Source organism: Quercus suber, unplaced genomic scaffold (assembly GCF_002906115.3).
Source record: "Quercus suber isolate HL8 unplaced genomic scaffold, Cork oak 2.0 scaffold_580, whole genome shotgun sequence".
Classification (NCBI taxonomy): Eukaryota; Viridiplantae; Streptophyta; class Magnoliopsida; order Fagales; family Fagaceae; genus Quercus; species Quercus suber.
The window spans coordinates 1,627-25,620 of NW_027070025.1; the positions used below are offsets into that span (position 1 = coordinate 1,627).

General features: G+C 32.8%; 1 protein-coding gene across 1 annotated transcript; it reads right to left on the reverse strand.

Annotated features, from left to right (window-relative positions):
• Window positions 1–16,830: 16,830 nt before the first annotated feature.
• On the reverse strand, window positions 16,831–18,299 carry LOC136063811 (pyridoxal 5'-phosphate synthase-like subunit PDX1.2). Its single transcript, XM_065764727.1, has one exon. The coding sequence runs from the start codon at window positions 18,023–18,025 to the stop codon at window positions 17,105–17,107; it is 921 nt and encodes a 306-aa protein (XP_065620799.1). The 5' UTR covers window positions 18,026–18,299; the 3' UTR covers window positions 16,831–17,104.
• Between the last annotated feature and the right edge of the window lie 5,695 nt (window positions 18,300–23,994).

A 23,994-nucleotide genomic window follows, 5' to 3' on the forward strand; every position in this document is an offset into this window, starting at 1 on the left:
AATAACCTCTCGAGATTCTTCTTTTCTGACTCTTTGGGAAGAAAGGAGGATTTTGATATGATGATAGTTCCTTTGCGCCCATTTTTCATCACCTTTGATTGTATAGGTGTCTTTTTGATTGCCCAAAACATGCTCCTAACGCTTTGATACAAGAGGCGCGCCTTCATAAATTCTTACGGCTCCATGTTCCCTATGTTCTACGACATGATGCAGATCCAACGGCTGTAGATTTTATTGGAAATTAAGAGGAATTTTTCCCACTTGTAACTTTCTCNGATCGCTCCATCGCCGCTCGACCCAGACCCATCGCCTCCTCGATCGCGCCATCGCACCTCGTCGTCGAACCAGACCCATCGCACCTCCTCGATCGCTCCATCGCCGCTCGACCCAGACCCAGACCTCGATCGCGCCATCGCACCTCGAGCTCTCTCTTCTCGATCTCTCAGTTGTTTTTTTTTTTTTTTTTAATTTGATTGTTGTTTTTTTTTTTTTTTTAATTTGATTGTTGTTGTTTTTTTTTTTTTTGATGAACTGATTGTTGTTGTGGTTGTTGTTGCCAGAATTTTTTGTTGTTGTTGTTGTTGTGTTGTTGCCGGAATTTGCTGCCGGAAAATAGCATTTTCCTAATAGAACCAAACACATGAAAATATTTTCCGCAACAATTTTCATAATTCAACCAAACACTTAAAAATATTTTCCTTTTCCGGAAAACGTTTTACACGAAACAAACACAGCCTAAGTAGTTGAATCCCCTTAATGAATTTGACTTACTTCCCAAGATTGGAAAGTAACAAATAAAAGAAGAAGAAATGTAGTTTGTCGGTGAGTCTTATTGCATTATTAAAACCCCATAATAAATCTTGGATGTCTTGAAAATATTAGGAGGTATCAATCAGCTAAATTATAGGACTCTTGATGTAGCATTTTAAACTTTATTTGTTAAAGGTGGTATAAGATGATAGAATTTATGTGAAGTACTCATTAGCCACTTTGAGAGGAAATATAATAAACTTGACATCGTAAGTAAAATCAAAATATTGGGAGGTGAAGTGAATTGAAAATAATAATTTTTTTATAGAAATCATTTTTTTTTAATTCAAATGTGTATTTTTTAGTGTGGGCATTAATGATTCTCTAACCAAAAAGAGCGTTAATTTTTCCATAACTGTGCTTTGTAATACATTATAGCAAGTTTACAAGACGTGTTGAAACTGATTTCATGCATATAGATTCACCCCTTGTGTCCTTAATTCGCAAGCTTTGACAATGCATGTGCCATTGATTTCCTTCACATCTTTTACTTGGCTAAAACGATACCATCTCATGGTTTGTGGCTTTCTGTTTATCGCGCCAATTGTAATGCATGCATTACAGTTAGAGCCTCAATTTCTTCAAAATGGAATTATTATATTGTGTAACTGACTAACAGTTACTCCTCTTGTATGATCATGGACCCACAATGAGAATGACGTTACATACAATTTGTTACGCAAAATGCCACCTCAAACGACATTTAATAGTCTATTTGGAAAAGAAAAATTACTTACCTTAAATTTTAATCAATGTTTATCTCTTTTTTTACCTGTAAAAAATCTTCTTCTTGTTTTCTAGTTTTATACTAAAAAATTGCAAAATTTCCAAAACACGAAATCTTTATAAAGTTATTTTTTTAACATGTCTTGCTTAAAAAAATTTACAAAATTATTTTTACCAAATGAAACATAATGTATCATCTCATTTATTTCTATCATACTTGTCAAAATTATACTCAATTTTCAAAGTTAAAAAGTGAAAATAGTTTAAGATGAGCGAAAATATAATCATCAAAATCTTGATTTATCATGATTAACTTTTTTTAATGAGACATATATTGTACTCATTGTATCTCTAATTATTCGTATGATACAATTTATTTTGTTTTTAGTTTTTTAAGTGATTTATTAAAGAAAGGACTTAGAAACCAATAAAAAAAGTTTAGGGGAAATTTTTTTACTTTTTTGTTCACTTAAGGTTTTTTATTTATTAAGTTAGCATGTTATATTTTGTGTATAATTAAAATAGTGTCAATAGTGAAACATGCAGAAATAATATTACATTAATCACAATTTTTCACTTAAATTATGACAAAAATTCGTAAAATTCTTTTTATCCCTAACATTATTCAATAAATAACTAGATGAGTTAAATGTTGTTTATTACAAATACACTAGAGCAAGTTTACAAGAAGTGTTGAAACTAATTCCATGCACATAGATTCACCCTCTATGTCCTTTGCAAGATTTGTGAATGCATGAGCCATTGATTTCCTTCTCATCTTTTACATGGCTAAAACAATACCATCTCATAGTTTCTGCTTATTGCGCCAATTGTAATGCATGCATTATTGTTAGAGCATCAATTTCTTCAAAATAGAATTATTATATTGTGTAATTTTCTAACGGTTACTCCACTTATATGGTTATGGACTCCACAATGAGAATGGCGTTACATGCAATTTGTTAGATAAGATGTCATCTTAGACGACACTTAATAGTCTATTTGGAAAAGAAAACTTACCTACTTTAAATTTTAATTAATGTTTATCTCTTCTTTTTTTTTTTACCTTTTATAAAAAAATAAAAATTAAAAAAAAAATCTTTTTTCTCTTGTTTTACATTAAAAGATTGCAAAATTTCCAAAACATGAAATTTTTAAAAAGTTATTTTACCATGTTTTGCTTTAAAAAAAACAATTTACAAAGTTCTTTTTACCAAATGTAACATAATGTATCATCTCATTTATTTCTATCATACTTGTCAAAATTATACTCAATTTTCAAAGTTAAAAAGTGAAAATAGTATATACTGAGTGAAAATATAATCATCAAAATCTTGATTTATCGTGATCAACTTTTTTTAATGAGACATATATTGTACTCATTGTATCTCTAACTATTTGTATGATACAAATTATTTTTTTAGTTTTTAGGTGATTTATTATAAAAGGACTTAGAAACCACTAAAAAAAATTAGGAGAAATTTTTTACTTTTTTGCTCACTTAAATTTTTTTTATGATTTGTATATAATTTAAATAGTGTTAGTAGTGAAACATGCAGAAATGATGTTACATTAATCACAATTTGCCACTTAAATTGTGACAAAAAAATTGTAAAATTCTTTTGTATCCCTAACATTATTCAATAAATAACTAAAAAAATATACGATTTATTCTTTAGTTTTGTTTCAAAGTGAGTTATTTGAAAATTTGGACTTTGCATTGAACCAAATTAAAATAATAATAAAAAATTAATTAGTTTAGGAGAAAATTTTCAGGCTTTTATCTTAAGTTAGGATTTTATGATTTTTATATAATTAAAATAGTATTAATAGTGAACTATGTGAAAATGATGTTGCATTAATCACAACTTACCACTTAAAAAATTGTAACAAAATGTTTACTTTGTAAACAATTTTTAAATTTTTTTTTTTTTTTTTAGATGAGGTAGATGTTGTTTATTACGAAAACACCAGAGCAAGTTTAGAAGATGTGCTAAAACTGATTCCATGCACATAGATTCACCCTCCTCTTCTATTGAAAATAAATAAATAAATGATTCACCCTCTGCCTCTTTTTGCAAGCGTTGCCAATGAATGAGCCATTGATTTCCTTCTCATCTTTTGCAAGGCTAAACAAATACCATCCCATGGTTTCTGCTTGTTACAGCAATTGAATCGCATGCATTATTGCTAGAGCCTCGACTTCTTCAAGATAGATGTATTATATCGCGTAACTATTAGTCCTCTTATATGGTTATGGACCCCACAATGAAAATGGCGTTACATGCAATTTGTTACGTAAGATGCTCCCATGGACGACACTTAATAGTCTATTTGAAAAAGAAAAATTACCTACTTTAAATTTTAATTAATTTTTATCTCTTCTTTTAATTGAGACATATATTGTGCTCATTATATCTCTTAGGCTTTGTTTGAGAGTTCATAAGAGAATGAAATAGAATGGAATGTAATAATCATAAAAAAAAAAAATGGAAAAGAATGGAATGGAATAGAATGTATTTAAGTAAGGGAAATGAATGGAAAAGAATGGAATTAAGTAACCTTGATTGGATGTTTTAAAATAAAGGAATGAAAATGAATGGAATGTAAATAATCTTATTTAGGAGTAACATGGAAGGAATAGAATAGAATTATTTTATGACAATATTAATATTAGACCCCTATTTTAAAATAAAATGTTGAATATATAGGGGTATTTTGGGAGTTTCAGTAAAAAAAATCATTAAATTTAATTTCATTCCCTCTCATTCCTCTTAATTTCGAGGGGAATGAAAATTTGAGATTTTAAGGGAATAAAGAAGAATGTGTGTTCCCTCCTACCCATTCCATTCCTTCCTACTTAAACTCCCAAATAAGGGAATGAACTTTCTATTCCCTCCATTAAAACTTTCAAATAAGAGTTGAAGAATATTCTAAAATTATTCTTTTAATTTCTTTCCATTCCATTCTATTCCCTCATCCCAAATGAGACCTAAGTGTTCATGTTATTTTATTTTATTTTTAAAAAAATGACTTAGAAATAAATAAAATAAAATAATTTATGGGACAATTTTTACTTTTTTGTTCACTTAAGGTTTTTTTTTCCCACTTAATTAGTATGTTATATAATTCAATTATAATTAAAATAGTGTTAGTAGTGAACTGTGCAAAACCGATATTGTATTAATTATAATTTGCCACTTAATTAGTTGCGACAAAAAGATTGTAAAATTCTTTTGCACCCCTAACACCTAACATTGATAATTCAATAAAAGGTTGATTTTGAAAGTAAAATTTCTTTTTTAGATGAAGATATAAGTTGTTTATTACGAATATACTTAAGCAAGTTTACAAGGTGTGTAGGAACCAATTCCATTCAAAATTGATTCACCCTCTATTTCCTTTGCAAGCTTTGTCAATGCATGAGCTATTGAATTTTCTGCTAATCTTACATGACTAAAACCAATACCATCCCATAGTTTTTTGTGCAATCCATTGTGGTTATCTATGATCATAGATGATAAGATGAGCCTCTTACAAATTCACAATCCCAAAGTCCAATCTCGCTTGCAAGTTTCNTTGATATTGATTATTATTACTCTTGCTACCATCACAATAAATCTGACCCCTTCCCCTATTCCTGTTTACATATATGGGATATTTTAAAAGGTGAACATCTTTCTTAGTAGCCTGATGCTGCATTACGTTAGGGAGCTTGGCGATAATAGCTCCTTTGCATCGCAAAGCATGCTGCTCACCAAGGTGTGCAACTTTAATATATATATATATATATATATGTATGTATGTATGTATGGCCTAATCCAATCAAAAAAATATGTATGATGATGATCAAATAGAATTTGACTTCAAGCATTAGATCTCCCAATGAATTGAGTTAGAGACATAAGTAAAAAAAATTTCAAATGATTCGAGGAAATATTTAGATCTATAATGAATTGGTAAGTCTATGTATCAATCAAATGAATTTCATTATGATGTGGATCAATTCAATTAAGGTCATGGCACATTCTCTTACCTTGAGGCAGACACCTTGAAGTCTCAAAGGTTGCAGTGGAGTTCCCTACTATGGCCTATCCCTAGATCAAAGGATGACAGTTTCATTACTTAGTATGTGTTCTATCTCATAAGGCGTGTTCATTTCACAACTTATCTATCAACTCTTATAGACTTTCATTCCTTCTTATTAGGGGTGTGCAACCAACCCACCAACCCGCCAAAATTGACCTGACCCTACCCAACCCACCGGGTTAGATCGGTTTTTAGGGCTTGGTGGGTTGGGTTGGGTTACAAAAAAAATTTTGATAGCGGGTCAAGTTAGGTTTAGGTCATAAAATTCCAAACCCGTCAAACCCAACCCACCCACCCATATATATTAATATATATATATATATATTTAAAATATATTATATAATTAATAAAATTTTAAAATAACTAACTCTTCCTATCCTATATAAAAGTCAATTAGTTCATACAAACCCTAATAAATTGTTGTTTAGTCATTAGTGTTGTTTGCCTTTAAAGAGTTACATTGATACTAATTTTTGAGTTTTTTTAACATATTTATATTTATATTTTTTTCTTCTCAATTTATTAATAATAATAATAATAATAAAATTTGTCCAACTCTTGGGTTCAACCTGACCCAACTCAACCCATGCGGGTTGGGTTGAGTTGAGTCGGACTTTTGTGATGGGTTGGATTTTTTTTACCCATCATGGTGGATTGGGTCAAAAAATCCCCTTAACCCAACCCATGCCCACCCCTACTTCTTATTCTTTACCCTAACTAGGAGTCCCTATAATCACCCCCAAAAACAACAAACAAGCAATTATCCAATTACAAATCAAACATCATACATGCAAATTTTCAGCTCAATCCATTCATCATAGAGTTAGGTGTACATTTCTTGTTAACTCCCTATTCCAGTTACTTCACTTACAAAATTTAAATGGACTATCAAATCACATCCAATTTTCATTCCAATTTACAAATCCTATGGATGTCTAGTATTTTCCATTACAGTTTTAGAGACAAATAATAAAGCCATGATTTATTAAAAATCATAAAAACCAGCACGCTCAAATATGCCCTAATAGAATTTCAATCAATATGGAAATTACACTATTATTTCTATATTCATCCAATTGCTATTAGACCAATTCCATTACAACCATAAGTGTATCAACTTTCATAGGAACTTCTCCTAGCATCCAACTTCAAAGAACAAAATTTAATCCAACATTTGCATGTTATAAACACAGATACTATCACAGTGGCAATTTTAACACATTTACACATTAATTCATAAAATTATTGCAAATGACCTTAATTTTGTGTGGGAATTTTCATACATACATTAGACATGCGTTGAGGACCAAAATTTGACAAGAAAGCCTATTCCATAAAAAGTAAGGAAAGACTATGGGCCTTCCCAAAAGAATGCCCAATTCATGAAGTCAAAAAGGACCACGAAGGCCTAAAGTCCCAAAAAGAAGGAAAAATAATAATAATAATAATAAAAAGAGGACCTAGAGTTGGTTAGGCTAGAGGACATTCAGCAAGAAAAAGGATCTCCGTCAAGCTAGATGATATGCAGCAAGAAGAATCAACATCAAGGCCCTAGGACCTTGATGTGTCCTTTTGAAGCCTTGAGAAAATGACCTTATCTGACATATGGAAAGCCAAGGTATATGTTCAGATTTCCAACAAAAACCATTAAAAAATGCAGCAAAACCAGGTATTATCTTTGTAACCCATGGTCCAAGCCCATGGGATCCCGAGTTGGTAGTAAAGGAGAAGTGGTTTGGTCGGTAGGGGAATGATTTCTAGTGAAAGGAGAATCCCAACATTTTCCCTTGATTCATATAATTGCTTGGAATGCATGAACCAATGGAAAACTCAGTTCCTCCATGTGCGTGACATCTCCCCAAAATTTCCTCTCAATTGTCATTTTCAATCAAAGCTGTCATCCATTGCATTGAGCAGCCCACCCACTCCTTTGGCTTTCCAAGAAGGAATCTTCCATTTGTAGTTAAAGTCAAATGCCCCTTTTGAGTTCTAATTGCCAAATTAAGCTAAACCTCTGCCCAATGCGCTTTTTTAGATTCCAGAGGACATGGTTTTACCTAGCAAACTATAGACATCCTCGTCTGGGGTATTAGACCATGTCCACTATAAAAGGAACACTAAGACATAGTAGAAGAGGGAAGAAAGGGGATTCAGATGGAGGAAAAAGGGGAGAGTTCAGAGGTTCAAAAAGATAATTCTTAGAGCTTTAAGAGCCCAGCAAGGGAGAAAGGAGAGAAAAGGAACAAAATAAGAGAGCCAAAGAGGAGGAATTCATCCCATATCCTTGAAATCATTCAAAATATCACTTAGCCTCCAAAGAAATATATATATGTCAAAACATGCACACATCAGATATCACTTTCTCCCATAAAATCCTCCTCACCTAACTATCTTGGAAGGCAATACCCAAGCAAAGCTACTTGGACTTGAGTTCCAAATCCCACAAGTCTTGTGCAAAAGCACTAAGTCTATAAGAATTAGGGCCAGGATCCTCGTGGTTGACTCATTTTTATGAAATTCATTTACATATATGTATATATATTAGAATGTATATCCTAATTTGAGGAACTAACAATTATTTAAAGATATGTGTAGTGTATAGTTTTTCTTATGCAAGACCTATGGAGGTAAAGGGAAAGAACAAAACTCCATTGCATAATAAGCATGGAGAAAGATCGTATAATTCAAAGAATCAGCATTCTGGGTTCCATCGATTATAAGCCTAGTACCCCTGGGAACCACGACATCACGCTTGGGAACCAAGTGAAGGAACTCTTTAAATGTTCACACAATAAAAGATAAGCCTTAAATATTATTTTTCAATCTCCTTCTCATTCTGAATATTATAAATAATTATTTTACTTATTTCACAAAAGTAAAGGATCATTTATGACACTAAATCACTTATAATGGTATTTTATTACTTAGGAGGAATCGCATTTTTGTCTTGAGAAATTTTATGTGACTTGCGCACAAAGTGGTTCATATAACAACCCCAATAGGCTGCGGAAAACCGGACCCAGTCCAACCATCCATCCTTGGAGGCCTAAGATCCCTTGTCATCAACGGACTTGGGTACTTTCCAAAAAAGGAAAACACAACATGTTAAAATACATTTATAATCATCGAAATGACCATTTATAGCACCATGATGTACCACAAGAATTCAAATTGTTAATCACATACAGTGGCTTTTTATTTATATATTTTTTTTAATCTTATCTTAGTTCATTTCTCATAATTTGTCACTTTTTCTTTGCAATGTCTTTATTAGCTAGTATGCTAGTTATTTGTTTAATTTTCTATACTTTGGTTATCATTTGAACATATTATACATGTTTAATATAACATTCTTTCTTTAGCTTAATAAATACTTTGACAAGCATGGGAGAGATTGAAGTGACTAATTAGACATCTACTAAACAGAGGAGGGCTTGTGCTTTCATGTGTTTGTTATGGTTTATTGATTTACCTCATATTTAGGTTCTTATTGTTTTTTCTTGTTTTTGGTAGGTAGGTTGCTATTCTTAATATATCAAATCTGTTCATTTTATGTATGGGCTACTATATGTGATGGGGAGAGATTGAAGTGACTAATTAGACATCTACTAAACAGAGGGCGGCTTGTGCTCTCATGTGTTTGTTATGGTTTATTGATTTACCTCATATTTAGGTTCTTATTCTTTTTTCTGTTTTTGGTAGGTAGGTTTCTATTCTTAATATATCAAATCTGTTCATTTTATGTATGGGCTACTATATGCTACTAAATGTGTCCTTTTATAAAATTCTTGCACAATACTAGATATTCTTTTTTGGAGATGAGAAAAAATAACAATATATATCAACTGATATTATCAACTCTGGCAAATATGTGGAAACCGAGCTCACAAGCAATCATGCAAAGATATTTAATACCCTTATGTCACTGTTTATGTTTTACTTCATTAAAATAAATAAATAAAAATTCATTAGAAACCTAATTGGGATATTGATGTGAAGGTAGAAAAAAGATTCTCAAACAATTCAGTGTACCCATTCCAATTCCTCTACATTAAATGTTTAAGTTCAAAATAAGATTTGATAATTTTGTACTTTCATGTCAAGTATAAATTCAAGAATTTTAGCAAAATTTTTCCAATTTGCACCACCAATTTGTTTTGTTGTAGGCATGACTAATTCAGGATAATCTATACTCTGATATATCCAAATTACAACGTGTTTCTTTTCTTTCATGTGATGATCAGTCACTATGTTGACTGCCTAGAATAAAAACTAACATGACATCATTGTGCTTCAACGAATATTGGACTAAACAACTGGAAACATTTTCTACCTAAATATAAATTTCTCAAATCATGGCATCAAACAATCGCTTCATACTTTTACTTTCTTCAACTGCTCTGCATAATAATATTAAGTTCTCTCTCTTTAAAATAAAACCTTCGAGCACTAAAGGATGTATGTTAGCCTGCACTGCTTGTGTATTCCCCATAAGTAGCTGCGAATCAGAAATGAATGCAAATTGTTTTATGGTTTCACCTATTTGTTGATTCTATTCAAAATCTGAAATTAAATAATTTGGTTTTGGGATCTAGTTGCACTAGCTTTCTATGTGTTAATGTAATGCTCTGCTTGTAGACTGACTCGTGATCTGATTAAGTCAGTCCAACATTGGACAAGATAAAACATGATGATCTGACAACTAGGCATGCCAGGTTAGAGGTTGCAGCCTGGGTTAAGGAGGTTTGAGTTTGTCTGTGGAACATGGTCATGAGTTAATTTTAACCTGTCAAGTAGAGTAAGCTGACACTCTAGTCAATATCCTAGTCATATAATTAAGGTTCTGGAGTTACTCATCATCAGAATGATATGGAATCTAAGACTCACACTAGATGAGATATGGAATAATTTGGGGACAGCAAAGTGTATAGTTTGAGGTTAAGAAATCAATGCATATGCAGTAAGAACGTACTGTTCCACTAGAGCTAATGATTCTGAAAATAGTTGATAGTAAGTATGAAACATTTGGACCTCCCATTAACGATAGGGAGTCCTATCACCACAGAAACAAGAATGCAGACTTTGGCCTAATTAGGATAATATCAGCAGTTTAAGTTGGAAATCTATATCTATATCTATATATATATATATATATATATGTAAGCTGAAGCATAACATTTATTGTTACTACATTCCTGTTAAGCCACATCATTGACCACACCATTAGTCTTTTTCATATTTTTTTTTACCTCTAATTTTTTTTACAATATTAAATATAAAATAATATTGACTTTACAAATTTATTTAGGTGATTTTAACTTTACATATTTATCTACTTTAAATTTGATGTTATAACTAAATAATAAATCAATGAAAAATCAAAACAATAATGTTATCTATATATATTCTCTTGGGTGGTTTTAACTTGAAATATTATTTTGCCCATTTATATGCCTGTGTTTTGACTTTTCTTATTCCCAAACTCTTACTATAAATTTACCACTCTCTCCCATTCTTTGCATAGTTTTTCCATACAAAAAAAGTTATTTCTCTCTCTCTCTCTCTCTCTCAATTTTCTTTTTCATTTTTTTGATGAATTTTTATTTTTTATTTTTCTTGCATCTCTACCTTAGATTGATGAATATTATTGACTAATTCATATGCATTCCTTGATGCAAGTATTTTTTTTTTTTTTATTATCATTTTCTTTACAACACTAAATACTTTTAACGAATGGTGTTTGTTGTTGATCTTATTTGGGGAATATCATATTATAATATGTCAAATTTTGTGTTGTTTTTAGGTTTTAATTTATTCAAAAGACAACAAAATAGTCTGAACAAGCTAATGAAGAAAAGTTAGTGCAGTTGAAGACAATGGAATTTGTGGAGTTTACTTTCATTGTTTGTAAATATTTTGTTTAACAAATTAGTAGTGAATTATTATGTCTTTGTTATATGATGTTCTTAGATGCTTGAGTAATTGCTTTAAGTGTTTATGAATATTTTATATTGTTCTTCATCTTCCTTATTTTATTAGTGTATTCTTTGAGACTTTTAAGAAAACATATTCAATTTTGTGCTTAAAATTATTTATCTATCTATCCATTTTTCACATGTTGGATTAGATGTAACATTAGATGATGGCAGCATTAACACAATACTTCTTCTTTTTCAAAAAACAATTCTCTACTTTTTTTCCCCTTTGGAATTGTACCCTTGGTTTTTATAAAAGGAAAAAGAGTTACAAATTTTTTTCCCTTCTTTTTAATGTTGAATTGTAGTTTTGTTGAGTTTTATTATTATTTTTAGATATTTTTCTTGGTGTTTTTGATTGTATGGTAGAAAAAATTAGGTTTCAAAAAGTTGTTTAAAACTAAAAAAAATAATTTCCAAGTTATATATACTTTTTAATAATATAAAAAATATTATAAATAATTTGTATTAAAAAATTTATATTTTCACTAACTTACCCTTGAATTCTTGAGAAAAAAATGTATTTTATTTTTAATTTTGGTACAATAGATATTATATGCATTACATTTTGTGATTGTTCCTATAATAAATGAAAATATGATTATGAATTACAATACTATTTATTAAGTTTATGGGATTATGCATTGACTATTTATCTATTGTAAGCATTGATCTAAGGAATTTTTTTTTTTCCACCTCAGTCAGATTGGGAGAGCAAAACAACTTAGGTTTTTGATTATTAATACTTTGACCTGAGATTTTGCAGAACCACTATACAGTCTTTCTGATATTATCATGAGAGGAATGATCATTATGAAAAAAAAGAAGAGTGTCATCTGCAAAGAGCAGATGAACGAACGAACAGCCTTGCTTTCCATAATAATTGTACGGGAGCTCAATTAATATATGGGAGCTCATAAAGAAATTGCAACTCTAATTATTATCACCCTTCCATCCTTGTAATTTATTTTGTAGCGTCTCAACAAGATCTTGGAAATCCTTTCTCCTCTGAGTTTAAAGTTAACTCCCAAGTATTTGCTCAGTTTTTGCACTAAGTTGACTCGTAAGCATTGATCTAAGGAGTTTCTCTCCTCCTCAGTCAGATTGGGAGAGCAAAACAACTCAGATTTTTGATGATTAATACTTTGACCTGAGATTTTGCAGTACCACTCTACAGTCTTTCTGATATTATCATGAGAGGAATGATCATTATGAAAAAAAAGGAGAGAGTCATCTGCAAAGAGCAGATGAATGAATGAAAAGCCTTGCTTTCCAACTTTAACTGCCTTGATAAGTTTCTCATTCTCAGCTTGCAGTAGGGCTAAGGAAAGGATGTTAGCACCGAAAAGGAAAAGGTAGGGTGATAACGGATCCCCTTGCCTCAATCCTCTAGAAGGTTTGAAAGAATTAGTAGGGCTACCATTGACAAGCAAAGCATGACTAACAGTGGAAACACAGTTAAGGATCCAATTAACCATTGCTCATGTCAATCTTTAAGGCACCAAAATTAATCTTCATTCCTTTAAACTTAGTCAAATATTCCAAAAATTAATGAGCAATTAGGATATTGTCTGTAATGAGTCTGCCTTGTATAAAAGCATTTTGGTATGGAGAAATAAGAGCATTCATGAGAGGTTTGATTTTATTAACAAGAAGTTTGGATATGATTTTATATATGATGTTGCATAAGCTTATAGGTCTAAAATTTGAAACATCATCAGGGATTGAGCATTTAGTAATAAAAGTGTCGAAAGTATGTTAAGGGTTTTACGATGTGAACCTAAATGGGAGAAGGCTAGCACATAGTTGGAATTTCTTGACAATATTCCAAAATTCCTGGTAGAAGAAAGCTAGAATTTCCATCAGGTCCTGAGGCTTTATAGGGTCCAAGCTGAAACACTGTGCTTTCAATCTCTTCTGAAATAATTGGCCTCTTTTACTGTATGAGTTTAAAAAATATAAAAAGAGCATAAGTTATTGGAAAATGGAAAATCCATATGATTTTGCAGACATTATGAAGAAATACATGACAATTACAACATATAATAAAAGCTATAGTGATTTAAAAAAAAAAAACTTATTACGATTAGCCTTGTATTATTAAGAACTACTAAATGGCAGATATGAGTGCTTGGTAGTGCTTTAGGTTCTTTTAATGGAACTCCAATTAACCCAAAAGTGAACAAATGTTAAGCAGGAAGCTTTTAGGTAGAGTCTAATAAGGTATTTCAACCTTAGCTTTCAATTATTCAAAGAGTTCAATGTTCATTTGAAAGTTTAATATAAAAGGCACAACACGAGGTTGAATCTTGTAAGTTGTAACACAGATAAAGGGTTATAAAAAAAAATTGTAACACATATAAAGAATTACTCAGGGAAAAAATGTGATTTAAATGAAAAGAACTTTTGAGTGAGGATTTTTTTTTGGGGGTTGTGGGCACAATGGAAATGGAAGTCGCCATCTAGTTTTTGCAATGGCCTAAGAACCATATATATAGTGTCCTTTCAGAAATATGGGTTCGGAGTTAAGGTACGGTCTTGGGAAGGTGTTAGGCACCCAAAATCGCCCAACCCTAAGGTTGACTTCCTCTCATTATGTCTTATGTCTTAACTCTATTAAAGGCACACTTAATATTGTTATCTAACTCACACATACACTAACATGCATCTAAACACACAACGTGACACCAATCATCCCTAACCATACATCTATCATGCTTGTCAACCAAAGCCTAACATTCATCTAATCATGCATCTCATCACATCATAGATCCTAACATACATCTAGTATACATGTCACCTCATCTTAGCATTTATCTAATCAGCATGACATCCCAAACAAGGCAGTAACAAAGACAAGGCAGTATAAGGGCATGGTAATTAAGCATAGGCCATAACATGTATTCCAAATTCTTAAGCATGAAATCAAGCATCGAACAACACAAAAAATGCATGTACATAATAATACATGACTTACCTCACTTACCTTGCAGCAACTCAGCACCTATGGCATAATGCATGAGCATGTGAATGCATGTTTATGGCATCAAAATATGATAATACAAGATAAATCCTAATTCTAACATGTGAAAGCAAACAAGCAATTAGACGTGAAACAGAAGCTTAAGAATATAAAAACATGGAAAAGAGCCCAAACAGAAGTATTACATGTGAAAACAGAAGTAAAAAAAGATGAAATAAAATTAAGATTTCTAGGCTAGTTCATGTGCATGCATGAACAACCTTGTGTGCGCATAATCAAGTTTGTGTGCACAAGCAAAATTATGCACATGTGGGTTTCTGCCCAGAAACCCTAGAAACACAACAAAGACTTAAAACGCTAAATCTAACATCCCAACATGCTTTCTAGACATACAAAAACATAAATCTAGACTACATAAACATATTATACATATTACAACAAGAAAATAAAGCAAATAGAAAGATTAAAGTGCAAAAAGGAAAAGAAAAGAAAAAGAAAAGTTTCAACTAGATACCTTAAACAAAAGCTTTTCAAGTTTGATTTTTGACTGTTCCTCTTAGGCTGTGTTTGTTTCGTGTAAAACGTTTTCCGGAAAAGGAAAATATTTTTAAGTGTTTGGTTGAATTATGAAAATTGTTGTGGAAAATATTTTCATGTGTTTGGTTCTATTAGGAAAATGCTATTTTTCGGCAACAAATTCCGGCAACAACACAACAACAACAACAACAACAGCAAATTCCGGCAGCAATAACAACAACAACAATCAGTTCATCAAAAAAAAAAAAACAACAACAATCAAATTAAAAAAAAAAAAAAACTGAGAGATCGAGGAAGAGAGAGCTCGAGGTGCGTTTTAGGAGCAACTGTCTGGGAGGCAATGCTCTTGTATGGCTAAAAAGACACATAAATTCAGAAATGTCCATTGCTTAAAAGTGAGATGGAGAGAGAAAGAGAGTTATGTCTGCATTTATAGAATAGAGAGAAGGGTCAGACCCAACATGGCAAAACTGTAGAAAGGCTCAACAGATTTTATATAAAGATTGAGATTGACACTATGCATAACATATAGTATTGTAGAAATGAGGGAAGGAATTGTGTGATGAATATTAAAGACTTCAGTGGAAGTTGAAGGTATGGTTAGTGGCTGACTAATAGTTATAGAAATGCAGAAACTTCTCTTTTCTTTCAGAGATAAAGATCAGAATTTGGTGGCCTATGTGGGCTAGAGTAATTCAAAACAAGCTACTTTGCAAGGAATTCATGGCCCCTGCAATGAAATGCTCTAGAGTCTCCATATACGATCCCACCCCCCCCCCCCCACCTTCTTTTATTTTGTGATTGTATTAATGGATTCATCTCATTTTTTATTCAGATGAAGCAACTCCCCAGGATTATCCTCAGACTCAACAATTTTATATATTGCATAGATTGAGATTGACACTATGCACAACATAGAAGTATAGGAGAAAGGTGGGAACAAATCGTGTCACGTGTGATGCATATCAAATACTTCAGTAGGGTTGAGGGTGGAGCTAATAGCTGACTAATAGTTAAAGAAATGCAGAAATTTGTCTCTTTTTTTTTTCTTTTTTCTTTTTTTGATAAGTAGAAATCTGTCTTTTCTTCAAAGATAAAGATCCAATAACAACCCCCTCCCCCCTCTCTTAACTTTGTGATTGTATTAATAAATCATCTCATTTTTCATTCAAAAGAAAATAAACAAAGCAGCAACTACTATAAACTCAATCCCTGGGATTTATCCTTTTCACATTTCTCCCAATGTGAAAGCCAACAAACAAAGGTTTGTGTTTAATATATTTGTAATAATAAGCTCAGATATGGATCTCAGTCTTGTTGTTGTTTTGAAAAAATACAATATAGTCTTCTGCATTTCAAAAGTAAAGAGAAAAATACCAAAAATATCTTCTTTTTTGGGTGGGGAGAGGCTGTAGTAACAATCAATTATGGACCATATGTAATAATCAAATTACGGACCATATGTAATAATCATAGCACAATTCATGTATCTGTTCAAAGACATCAACATCTAAATTAAAGAAACACAAAGTTTACTAAGGGGAAAAAAGTTACAGAAAAAGTGAAAATCTGTCACCAGTTTTAACGACTCTGTGCTCATATTGAATTTAGTAACCATTGATTCTTTTTGGTAAATTGGCAACTTGGGTTTTCTTGCAGAATTGGCTATTGGATTTATCTTGTTCATAGACATATTATCAGTCCTCAAGATTTTAACAAGCTGAATAAATAACTATATTATTTCATTTCTATATTTCCACAGAATCATATGCAGCATATAGCATTCACATCAGATTCATGGTCACAGTGATGAGCAAAACAACAAGACAGACCTAGTGGCTAGTACCCTCTACATCATATTAGTACCAAAACCAAAAAGACTCATATGCTCAACAACATATTACCCTACAACACAAAAACACAACCCCACATGCTGACGGCAGAAACAGACAAAAGAGATACATTACAACGATTCTTGAACCCTCTAAGCACTTTCATGTGCAAACTGTTCGATCCTGTCCTCACTGAGATTCAGATTAGCATTGCTATCCTCCAACCCAGAGCTAGTCTCCACCAACACATGTGGATCATTGTAATGCCTGACAGCTTGAATTATGCCCCGAACACGCTTATACGGATCCGAACAATTGAAAATCTCAGACTCCAAGAACACGCCATCGCAGCCTAATTGCATCATCAGCGCCGCGTCGGCCGGAGTAACGATCCCTCCGGCGGCAAATTGAACCACCGGCAGCCTGCCCATTTGCTTGGTTTGAGCCACGAGATCATAGGGTGCCCTTATGGTCTTCGAAAAGGCGAAAACTTCGTCTTCATCCATGTTATTCAAGATCCTTATCTGACCCATTACAGCCCTCACATTCTTGACGGTTTTCGCTACATTTCCAGACCCAGATAAATCCCCTTGAATCCTTATCATAGCCGCACCTTCTCTTACTCTGCTCAACGCTTCTCCGAGGCTCTCACACCCACAAACAAACGGGCAGCGAAAGTTGTGCTTGTTGATGAAATTGTCCTCGTCTGCGAGAGCAATAGCTTCGCTCTCGTCGATGTAATCGACCCCAACGGCTTCGAGAATCTGGGCCTCGACGAAATGGCCGACGCGGGCTCTGACCATTATGGGGATCGAAACGACGCGCTTGATTTCCTTGATGAGAGACGGGTCTGGCATGCGAGAGATGCCTTGTTGAGATGGGTCCGAGTCCGAGACAATGAGACAACATGCACCAGCTTGTTCGGCGATCTTGGCATGTTCGGCGTTTGTGACTTCGACAATGGCTCCGCCGCGTAGTATTTGGGTTAGCCCAGCCTTGAGGGAAAATGGGCTTGTCTTGGCGTCTGTGATGGCGATGCTATTGTAGAGCGTGACGGCACCGTCTTCAGCCATCGCACCAAGTGTTTGTGAAATTGCCTGAACCAAAAAAATAGGAAGATCGGAAAAGAAAAGGAAATGAGTATTGGTTGGCTTTTGGGGTTGGAGAAGAGAGGAACTGAGAGGATGGATGTATAATAAGATGGGAAGGAACGTGCAAGGGTTTGGTTGGAGGGTGGTGGTGAGTTCGAGAAGTTTCGGTGGAATTTCAAGGCTGAGTCGGTGACTTACCACCGAAGTGTAGAAACTTCGATTCTATTTCTTACTCCTACATTCAGACTTTCGAGGTTGAAGGGTTCTTATTTTTACAGATGCGTGTATTCAGCTATTACGTGTATAGAATAATCTTGTTTGTGACTTGTGACTTTGTGAGTTGGAAGCCAATATATTATAGATTTTGACCCTTGGTAACATATCTTTTAGTTTAAGACACGTATGCACAACCGTTTTTAAATAACAAAAATTGTTATTATAAAATTTTTTTTATTTATAATAATTTTTTTACACATTTTTTTATTTATATATTTTTACAAAAGTTAAACAATATNAGAGATCGAGGAAGAGAGAGCTCGAGGTGCGATGGCGCGATCGAGGGTCTGGGTCTGGGTCGAGCGGCGTTGGAGCGATGGCGCGATCGAGGAGGCGATGGGTCTGGGTCGACGACGAGGTACGATGGCGCAATCGAGGTGCGATGGCGAGGTGTGAGACCAGTGCGATGGCGAGGTGTGAGACCAGTGCGATGGCGAGGTGTGATGGCGAGGTGCTGCGATCGGCGCGAGACCGGTGCGATGGCGCGGTTCGTGGCGCCGGTGAAGTCGAAGGCTCGTGAACGTCGGCGAAGTCGAAGTCGAAGGCTCGTTCTCTCTCTCGCTCTCTCGCTCGGTTTGGTTCGTTAAGGCTCTGGCTCTCTCTTTTCCGGAAGTCATTTGAAGGTAAAATAAGGGCGTAAAATGATTTCCGAGTCAAAGGAGTAAATCTGGTCAAACTGAAGCTGATTTTCCAGAAAATAAAATTTTCCTTTCCTGCCAAACACTGGGGTCAGGTGGTAAATGATTTCCGGAAATCATTTACCACCAAAACAAACGGACCCTTAGTCAAATTTATTCACAATTTAATAAAAGAGTAATTAGTAATTTTAAACTCAAAGATCAAGGCCAAAAAAGGCTCTAATTAAAAGAAAATTTACTTGAAAATATTTTGTGAAAAACTTCTTCTGTGATTCACTATTTCTAGTAAATCTTAGTGTTTTCCCATGGGATTTCTATGTGTTTTGAAAATATACCATGTAAGGTTACTTATAGTGTGAAAATAGGGTTTGGAACGACTCCCAGATGATACAAGATTCGTTCCAAACCTCAACATTAATTTAGAAAACTTGTCTTGTTTAGTTTCTAGGGTGCGCATGCCGAGGGTTTCCATGGCCTCACTTTTCCAAAAATAGATTTATTTGCTCATTAAAAGTTATATTTTTTATTTTAACATTTTCAAGTCAATTTAATATCTGATTGGGCTCTAAACCAACCTTGGATCTTAGAATTCAACATCATTGGAGAACGGGGACCCAAGTCATAAAGGGTACAAAATGTAGTATCTACAGAGGTGTGGTTTGGGTAGTCTGCTGTTGCAACATGAATGTTGCACATTTTCAAATGAGGAATATAAATCTGGTCTTGTAGGATTGGAGAAACAGATAGTTAATGCTACAGCGGAGGTACCTTAGGCTAGAATTCTATTATACAAGTTAATTGTTACAGTGGTAAAATTCTATGCTTTTAGGTCTTGAATCGTTTTAAACTGTAGTATGCAGGAACCTCTTGGCATGAGCTAAATTATATTTTAGACAAGATATTGAATTTTTAGTATTATCCAGTAAGCAAAATTGCTTTCTTGTGTTCAAATTTTAATTTATCCAAGTTTAATAATTGTCAATTTTTTTAAAAATGGTTATGGTTTCCTTAACTTTTGTGCCATTATCTTAATTTACCTGTCTTCCTTCTTCTCTCTTTCTAGCATTCCCATTCTTTACAAAAGACATAGATATTGCGATTCCTGCTTTTGATACTTCAAGTATTGAACTTCCAACATTCTTGATCGAGTATTCTTGTGCACAGTTTCTCCTCCAGCATCAAAAGTAAACGGCTTGTGCTGGCTTCAAACATCAACAAATCTACAGTCTAAATTTAGTGATCAGAACAAGTGAGACTGAGGGTTGGTTTTCTTGGTTCCATGTTGGTGAATATTTCTTTAAATTTGATATATATTTACCATCCTAATTTATTGGGAATTCTTGAGCATAAGTTAATTGCTATTTTCCAATTTATGGTCTTTGCAATAGTTTTGTATGTCTATCACTTGAAAGTTTTCATGTAGTTGTATTGGAGCAAGAATTGTCTAATCATATTGGTAGCAGCAATCTTTATAGGGAGCAAAAATATTTTACCAAACATACTACCAATAGGTACTAAGATGTTTTCTAATCCTATTGGTAGCCCATGGTAACTTGTCCACACTCATATGTGCACGTGAAGATTGCTCAGTTTGATCAGTCCTCTCGAATGGAATGTATTTGATATTACGTTAGATTGCCAAAAGAAAATTCATGATGTATGAATTCCTACACCAAGTAAAAGCGAATTAAAGGTTTTTTTTGGATGAACTAAAAGCCAATTAAAGTATCACAAGCAATGACTATCAATTTCGTAAGGGTTGGCTTTGGATTTTTTTTTTTTTTTTTTAATTTTTTTTAAGGGTTACCATTATTAAACCCTTATAGTACTTTGACACAAACCGGCCCCTTTGCTTGCCTTTTGACCTAGTGGCCAAGTATGCATTTTTAGTCTACATTCCACGAGTTGTAACAAATTCCAATACTAAAGCATGGGTTCCCAAGGAGTGTAAAAATTGGACATGAATATTTTTATATAACTAATGTATATAGATCAATATGAAGATTATACACACTAAGGTTAAACTAAAATTAGGCAGTTAAGAGTTCTACAAGTGCACAAGATTCTACATGACAATGTTATTATGCTTTTACAGAATAATGTTGGCGAAAATGCACTTTTGGTCCCTACATTTTGGGTCAATTTCCATTTTGGTCCCAAAATTGATTTTGTTACTAATGTTGTTCTTAAAAAAAAGAAAATTGATTTTATTTTAGTCCTTTCCATCAACCTACTAATGGAAATTAAAAATTTCTTACCAAATCAGCCCTAACTATCATCTTGCTAAATTATAAAATAAATAAATAAAATAAAATAAAATAAAATAAAAAAACATTCTCTTGCTTAATACTATAGTAGTTTGGATGATCTTATCTTCTTCATTGACCCTTTGTTTTTTATAATTCAATAATTACAATAAAAAATGAGATTTGATAAAAATAAATTTTGAATAGCTAATTTTAATGTAGATACTTGATGTTTAAAACTTTTAATTTTAGTTAAAAAAAATGTAGGATATAACCCATAAGGGGCATAACATAGATGATAACGACATCAGTGACATGGCACAAGGGCAGTAAAGTGAATGAATTTCACATGTTGTATGGTTATTAGCTTATTATAGCCAAAGACAAAGTTTAGAGACACAAAAAATTTGATGTGGCAAATTGTTAATAGTAGGATAAAAAACAATGTTAATGGTGGTAAGTTTTAGATGAGAACCAATGAAAGTTTATAAACTCAGCAAGTGTAAAAAAAGTTGCCAAATTTTGTGTGCATGTGGCATTACTGTTTGGTTAAATCCACATTTATCATGTCGTTGTAGCATTTGAAAATTTGAGGGGAAATTAATTGTTGGCACATTACATATTAGATTTTGAGTCCAAATCTTCTGTCTCTTTTTTCCTGCTCCACTTTATACTCCACCAATAAATATTTGCCATGTGTTCACCTAATCAATTAAATACTACTATTAATTAATAAATATAGTATTAATAAGTCAATAATGATAGTATTTAGAAAATTATTAGAAGTAAAAGCCATGTGTTTTATTAAATTTAGCAAGTGATTAATATGTTACAATTGTATTCAAACCTGTGATAAATGTGAGTTAGTTATGAATAATAATATCACCAATAATTAACTCCTAAGTTATAAATATCCATATATTTATTTGTATTGCAAAAGGAGATATTGTATGTAAATTTCAAAAATTCATATTTAAGTTCAGATTGAGTTGTGAACTCTCTATAAAAGGCACGTATTAATTTTCATGCAGCATTTAGTATTAAAGCATATGATTTGATCCTTCTTCTTAAGTTGAAGGGAAATCATTTCATCAAAGTTTTAGCCACTACAAAAACTTCTTCCTATTCAATTTTAGGTTCCGCAAAAAAATTTCAAGCTTGAAGCATCCAACCCCAACAACTAAATTTCAACATTTCCGTAGTAAGTCCTCCATCAAAATACTTTAGTTCCTTCACAAAATCCCAGTCAAAGTGCCTCATTCTTCTCACTTTTACTTTTCCAATAGATTGGAAATTCTAATTTGCATAATCTAGTACTTAACTTTCCAACTTCAAAAAATCCCTTTTTCCAGTCCTTATCCTTCCTTGTTACCTTTTCCTATCTCATGCATGTTCTCATGCCTAATTTGTAACACTCCAACCTAATTGCATAATTAAATTTATGAGTTTATATGTTTGTTATTACCTTAATTAATTTAAGTGCCTAAAGCTTTGATATTGTGATATTATAAAACATATATATTCTTTTAATGTTGTAGGAAGAAATTTTATAAAGGTAAGGAGATATATATGCAAAGTTATATTGTCATTGTGCCTTTCTTAAAATATAAGCTTACAAGGGGGTGAAAAGTTTAAATGCCAAAAGTTGAAAAAGTGGGTTGTGATATTTTCTTTCCCTAGCATTACACGTACCCCCACCCCAAAGTCAATTCCCTCATCTTTTCTTTTGTTGTACCAGAAGCTTCTTGCTTCATCTCTTTTGCCATTTCTTTTCTTTCTTTCTTTTCTTTTTCCTTTGCAGCCCCATTTCACAACAGCTTTCATTTTCTTTCACCGAAAATCATAGATATCTCTCTCTAAGAAGGAAATCAAACTCTCTCTAATCTAACTTGTGATTCTGTTTTAGTAATTTGAAATTTTGATGATATTGTTGGTACACCCTTCCTTAAGCCCAGGGACGAACGCAGGATTTTAAGTTGGGGGGGGCCGGAGATAAGCGAAAAAAAAATTTCAAATACGCATTCATATAATATTAATAAACTATTAACCAAGACAAATACCCAAAAATCATTGTTTCTTAATATATTAAGATACAATCATCTACTAACAAAAACAAAAAACACGAAACACTATTGTTTCTTTACACAATCATCTATGAAAAAGGAACTCGATGCTCTTTCAAATTTTCAAAATCATCTACAATTGAATCCAAACTAAATGTCGAAGCTATATCCTTTTCAATGTATAACATCAAAGAGTCCGTCAAAAAATCATCTTCCATTTTGTTTCGAAGGTTAGTTTTGACAATTTTCATAGCTGAAAATGCTCGCTCTGTAGTAGCAGTAGAAACTGGAAGAGTAAGCACAAGTCTCACAATTCTATAAACAAGTTTGTAGTGTTCTGAATTTCTAGTTCTCACTAACCATTGAGACAACTCAGATAAACTCTTCAATTCTTTGAACTCTGGATCCTGGACTACATTATGCTCAAAATGATAAAGCTCCTTCTTCAACACTTGTTTGTCATAATCTGTGAAATCTTGTGGATAGAAATTCTCTACCAACAAACAAAGATCACTACTTCTGAAAGATTTTAATGCCTCTCGAGGTTCTAAAGCTGAGCTAAGCCTTAGTAACTCCATTGCATCTTCATTAAACCGATAATTTAGTTCCTGTAGTTGAGAATCTATTGTAGCATAAAAAATATTTACTCGATAATGATGCTCAATTGTAATGTTATCTTGCTGATTACGAGCTCGACCTCGCCTCGGAACATAACGAGCATTCATATC